This window comes from Pteropus alecto, unplaced genomic scaffold (genome assembly GCF_000325575.1).
Source record: "Pteropus alecto unplaced genomic scaffold, ASM32557v1 scaffold102, whole genome shotgun sequence".
In the NCBI taxonomy this organism is placed as follows: Eukaryota; Metazoa; Chordata; class Mammalia; order Chiroptera; family Pteropodidae; genus Pteropus; species Pteropus alecto.
Window position 1 is genome coordinate 1,016,066 of NW_006432224.1, and position 6,316 is coordinate 1,022,381.

The 6,316-nt window shown below is 47.1% G+C and overlaps 1 protein-coding gene across 3 annotated transcripts in view; it reads right to left on the reverse strand.

Moving 5' to 3' along the window:
- SNURF (SNRPN upstream reading frame) overlaps positions 1–6,290 on the reverse strand; it is a 49,129-nt gene extending 42,839 nt beyond the window's left edge. Inside the window, exons 1-3 of one of the 3 annotated variants that reach the window (XR_003044851.1) lie at positions 3,650–4,967; positions 3,413–3,523; positions 1,584–1,708 (exon numbers count right to left, since the gene is read on the reverse strand). Coding sequence is in view for 2 of the 3 variants with exons in the window: in XM_025043509.1 (XP_024899277.1) it covers positions 1,584–1,708; positions 3,413–3,457 (170 nt within the window). In the remaining variant the exon portion in view is untranslated. Of the gene's footprint in view, positions 1–1,583; positions 1,709–3,412; positions 3,524–3,649 lie in introns of all 3 variants that reach the window. The other 2 variants (XM_025043509.1, XM_025043510.1) reach the window with 2 other exon arrangements.
- Between the last annotated feature and the right edge of the window lie 26 nt (positions 6,291–6,316).

Below are 6,316 nucleotides of genomic sequence, written 5' to 3' on the forward strand. Positions count from 1 at the left end.
AAGTTGTATTAGCATTTCCTTAAGTGTAACGAAACCTGTGTGTGTGACGGTGCGTCACACTGTCTTTAGTACTTCCTGTTTATAATGAATATCTGTGTGTTTGTATAACTGCATCAGTATCCCTATTTGATTTGAATACCTTTGCGTGAGTGTGAGTACTACTGACTTGACTACTTCATGTTTAAATGAAAACCTTTGTGCATATGTGTGTGCAATTGTCATTAGGATTTTCTCTGATTCTGTTATAAACACCCTCGTGTGTCTACGTGTGTGTAAAACTGTCCTTAGCATTTCCACTTATTGTTATGAATATGTGTGTGTACAGGTATCTGTCACTAGCCTGTCCCCTTGTTCTGTTATGAACACCTTTCACGTGTGTGTGTAGCAATGTCATTACGATTTCCTCTTATTTGGTTATGAATTACTGTGCGTGTGCGACCGTCAGTCTCATCCTCTTTTGTAACATACACATCTGTATGCACGTGTAGAGCTGTCATCAGTACACTCTTGTAAGGAACCTTTGCGTGTGATGTGTGTAAAGTGTCATCAGTATTCCGTTTGTTATAAATTTGTGTGTGTGTAAAACTGTCATTTGCATTTGCTCCTGTTTTGTAATGCATACCTTTTAGTGTGTGTGTCTTCTAGGGTGATGACTACTTTCTTCCATTTTGTAATAAATACTTGTGTGTGTGTGTGTGTGTGTGTGTGGTATACAACAATCATTAGATTTCTTTCTACTTTGTAATGCATATCTTTGTGTGTGTGTGTGTTTGAATAATATTCATTAGTATCCTCTGATTTTGTTAGGAATATCTTTGTGTCTGAATATGTGTAAAATTGTCAATTATTTCCTATTTTGTTAAAAAACCTGTGTGTGTGTCATTAGTATTTCTTCCTATTTTGTTATGTAGAACTTTGTGCGTCTTTGTGTGTAAAACTGTGATTAGTATGTCTACCTATTTTGTGATCGATACCTTTGTGTGTGAAGGTCTGTACGACGGTCATTAGCATTTCTTAGTTTGTCATGAATACCTCTGTGTGTGTACAATTGTCATCGCATTTCCTTCAAATATGTTATAAATACCTTCACGTGTGAATATCTGTGTAAGACTGTTATTATATATTCTTCTTATTTTGCTACAAATACCTTTGTGTGGGCGTGTGTATACTTCTTGTTAGTTACCTACTATTCTGTGTTTAATACCTTTGACTTCAGCTGTGTCAGATCAAGTGTCATTATCATATCTGCTATTTTGTAGCGAATCCCTTTGTGTGCAGGTGTACACACTTTTCATTAGTTATTCACTTTGTAACGACTTTTGTGTGTGTGTGTCTGTCCCACTGTCACTACTATTTCCTCATTAGTAATAACCACCTTCCTGTTTGTTCCTGGACAACAGTCAAATACTTCCTGCCATTTTGTTACGAAGCCTCCCTCACCTTTCCGCCGGGGCTGGTCGCGGTGGTCCCTTGATACTCATTTCAAAAGGAGAAAACTTAGGTTCAGAGAGGTGATCACACAGCTCATACGTGACAGAGTCAGAATTCAGACCCACAGCTGTCTGAAGTCTCCCCAAACTGACCTCTTTCCACCAGGTGAAGGATGCCATTTTGGCTTCTTCCTCGACAAGGATGGAGGGGCACGTGGGACGATGGAAGGGCGGTCCAAAGCATCGCTGGGCACACTGCCTGTGGGTGGCCCTGAAGTCTGCATGAGGATACAAAGAGGAATTAGACATATTTTCTACCCCAAGGAGCTCCATGTGACCCTGAGTGCTTCTCAAACTTCTGTACCCAAGTAATCGCAGATGACTGAACACTCCCTACAGAGCCCCAAGGCGCTAGGAAGCCTGTGCATTTGCCGCAAGTGAGACATTTCTCGGAAGTCCACACTTTTAGCTCACAATGCACGTGAATTGAGTGTGTAATGCCAGAGCTCTCATATATATATGTGCATATATACATATATGAATATATACATATCCACATATATATTTATGGACATATATAAATAGATATGGATATATACTTATGGATATACATAAATATATATATTATGTATATCTATATCTAGATATAGATACAGATACATAGATATACATACACATACGGTTTTTATAAGAAAAGGCTGTGTTGCCCCAGATCTTTTAGGGAAGACAGGCCGTTCCAAGCACATGCTTTGGAAAACATCTCCCAAGCACTTCTGCTAAGCTCTGGCCCAGGGCGGACACAGGGTCCCTGCTGGGAAGCAAGAGGCCGTGAAAGTCTGTTACTCTGCAAACTACCAGCGCGGTGACGAGGCCGCGGGGAAGCACCTGCCCCGGTCACAGACTCTGTCAGCAGCCTGCGTGGACTCGAGCCCCCGCTGCCAAGTGACTCTTGCTGTGCTCCGACTTCCCTAGGTGACAGGGGTTTGCGGCTCCTGTCCCACCTATGGGACCCCCACCGTCCAGCACTGACCAAGCATAGTCGCGAGGTGGTGACTGTCTATGAAAACACACACAACCGAACGATGCGGATAAACCCCACTAAAAAATGGGCGGCGAGTCTAAATAACTGATTCTGTAAAAGCAGACAGACAGCGGGTCCGGAAGAGATGCTCGACGTTAGGAATTAGTGAAAAACCTCAACTCTAAACTACATCACGTCACACCTCGCACCATTCTCATCGAAAAGACAATGTGTAACAGGTGCTGCCATGACGCAGAGAACGGGCCTCGTGCTCTGCTGGGGTGTCAGCTGCGGCACCCACCGTGGAAAGCAGTGAGAAGGGGCTTCAGAAAATCAACAGAACAAAAACAGAGAAGCCCAAATGTGGAAAGAACCTAGTTGTGCACTGCGGATGAATCAATAAGGAAAAGGTGACACGTACCGGTAAATCCTGTTCATCCACAAAAAAGGCGACGTTTCCATTTGCAACGACGAGGACGGGCCTTGAGAGCGTTATCCTAAGTCAGAGAGGGAACGAAAAATTCTCTATGATCTCACTTACATTGGCGGCCTAAAACATAAAAGAAAATTTAAAAAACCAAGCTCGCAGATGCAGGAAACAGACTGGGGGTTGCCGGAGGTGAGGGGTGGGCGGAGGAGAAATGGGGGAACGGGGTCAATGGCACGAGCTTCCAGGTCTACGAGAAATGAGCCCCGGGGCTGTGACGTGCAGCGTGGCGACAGGTAGTAATGTGAACGGCATGCGTGACAGCGGCTAGGAGGGCACATCTGAGGAGCGCCCGTCGTAAGAAAGAAGCTGGCAGCTGTGCAGTCAGACGGGACGTGTGGGGGCGAGGACACCAACAGCAGCATGGCACAGGCCCCTCGCGGTGGGGCAGTGACCCCCAAGCCCGCACGTGGCTGTCCCCCCAGCTCAGAGTGCACCACAGGGACAGAAACACCGAGAAGCTGGCTCCCCAACCTGCACAGTGAGGGTCTGGTAGGGAGGCTGCGGACACTGCTCCATCCACGTCGTCCCCAAACAACGTCCCCGCCAAAGCCGTGGTGACACGCCGATGTTTCCGATGGTGTCCTGTACCAGGAAGAACAGATTCTTGTTGAACTCGTGCAAATAACTGCATTTACACGAAAACAGGAACACACACTACGCGTTTTCAATGCTGGAAGATCGGCAGATCCTCGCGGTTCCAAAACGTACCTGTGGTGTCCTCGTGCACGAGGATCTGGTCCACCAAACTTCTGTTAAGTTACAAACGGCTTAAGAGGAAAAAAAGATTGCTTATAATCTTGAAAACAAACGTTAAAAATAAAAAAAAATTTCAAACTAATGAGTCAAAAAATCACAACGGTTCTTGTCGGTTCTTCCGGCCTGGGCCAGTAACTCTTGTCCTGCTGGGTCTGGTGACCACCATGTCCGCAGCTCCCTAAGCGTCCAGGGGCGCGGCCGCAGCCACCCACTGCCACCGCACGGCCATCCCACTGGGTCACCGTCCACGACAAATGACCTAAAATGGCCAGGGCTGTAGACAGATGAGGTTCATTTGATAAGGAGAATTATTCGTTTCTGTGGCACATAACTCATTGCATCTGTGAGGCTGTGGACGCTCAGCCAAACCTCTGGTTTCCTGGGATTCTGGCCCAGGTTCCGGGGTGCCTGCAAACACGCGGGAATCGAAGTGCGACCCTCCGCCTCGGGGACGTTTACAGAGCGACCGTCCGGCACTCAGATGTGCACGTGGCCCCTGACCAGCCCGTCAGGGGTCGAGGGCACGAGCTTCGGGTCCTGGGTGAAGGGTCTGGGCGTCCGAGGCGAACCTGATCTCATGCACGCACGGGCAGCACAGGAACGTGCGCTCACACCGCACCGAATGCAGACGGCTCCGAGGACTCACCTGTGCCGCTAGGTCAACGGCCAAGCATCCTCGCCTGCCGAACGGGACTCGACCCGGGAAACCTGGAGCACGTGCGAGTTAGTCCCTATATCTCTGGGAATCTAAGAAGATTTCATTTCTATCTGTGCTTCTTTCTCCCTAAGCCAGTTAGGCTGGGACTCCTTTAAGGGATTTTATAAATTAATCAGGTAATAACATCAGGAGGTAGGGAAATTACATGTCTATCATCTACGCATACGTACATGTGTTTGCATACGTGTACACATATGCATAGAAACACAGATTCAGAAAGACAGCTTATGGTTTCCGCTTTACCTATTTATGTTTATGAGTAGCTTCAAGTGTACAGCACAACGGTTAGGCATTTATATAACTTATGAAGTGACTTCGCCAGTGAGTCTAGTGCCCCATGCTCCACACAGAGCCATCACAATATTGACTGTGGTCCCTGCGCTGTGCTCCACACCCCCGTGACTGTTCTGTAACTACTAATCTGTACTTCATCACCCCGTTATCTTTTTCACCCTGTCCCCAACCCCCTCTCCTCTGCAATCACGTTTGTTCTCTGTATCTGTGGCTGTTTGTTTGTTCATTCCTTTCATTCCTTAGATTCCACATGTAAGTAAAATCGTATGGCATTTGTCTTCCCCTGTCTGACTCATTTCACTCAGCCTAATACTCTCTAGGTCCATTCATGTCGTTGCACTTCTGGGTGTTTATCCAAAGAATGCCAAAACACTAATTCATAAGTGTATGCACACTACGCTCACAGCAGCGCTATTTACAATAGCCAAGTTATGGAAGCCACCTGAGAGCCCACGAACAGACGACTGGACAAAGAAGTTACGGTTCAGACACACGATGCCATGGTACTCGGCCCTAACAAAAGGAAGTGCTAAAGTTTTCACATTTAAAAAATTAGCCACGAGTCAGGCATAAATGCAGTAATACAACATTCGCTAGTTTCTATGAGTTCTCTTTTTTGCTTTCTTTTACGTTTATTTTATTGGGAATGTGTTTACGGCAGAAAGATAAAGTTAACAGTTCTCTGTTCAACATGAAGCCTGGCACTCTTTACTGATGTTTACGGAGAATTTTAAGATTCTCTCTGCTCTGACGCACAATCTTAAGGAGGCTGAGCATTTTAGGCAAGAAACCTGAGTGACGTGGAGCAGCAGTCTGGACATGTCCCAAGCCACATCTGAGTGGGTAAAACATCCAGCCTGTTTGCGATTCATTTTGGGGGAGCTGCTTTCGGGGGTCTGTGAGTCCTGGGGCAGGGGGCCTACAGTTCTAGCGACTCTGGGAAATTGAGGAGCTGGGGTCAGAAAGAAAGTTCTAGCAGGAGCAAACAGAGGGACGGAGGAGGTAAGAAGGAAATGTGACCGTGCGAGGCTGAAAGGAGGCTCGGAGGTGGCGGACGGGGGCGGGGGGGGGTGGTGACAGGAAGGCAGAGGCCTCAGGAGTCAGTCCCCAGAGCAGCCGATGACGTCCCCAACTGCCCTTGGTACACTACACCCACCAAGAAAAGGAACAGAGATGGTGAGTGACGTGGTGACATGCTGGCAGGTGCAGTTTGAGACAAGAAGCTCCCACTGGAGGCTGTACGGGCCGGGATCAAATAGCCAACAGCCACTATCAGGGAGACAAAAAGTGACGAGCACTGCTGAGGACGTGGAGAAATTGGAACCTGTGGGCAAGAAGGCAAACCGGCCCGGCCACTGGAAAACAGCAAGGAGTTTCCTAAAAACAAAGAAACAAACAAGCAAACAAACAGCACTACCACATGACCCAGAAATTCCACTTCTGAGAAATTAGCCAAAGAAAATGAAAACACTGTCTCGGAAAGACAGCTGCGCCCTGTGTTCGTGGCGGCTTTATTTACAACAGCGACACATGAGGACAACCTAAGGGTCCGTTTGTGGATGAATGGATCTAAAAAGTTTGGTTTCTGGATCTCCATGTGCGCAGCT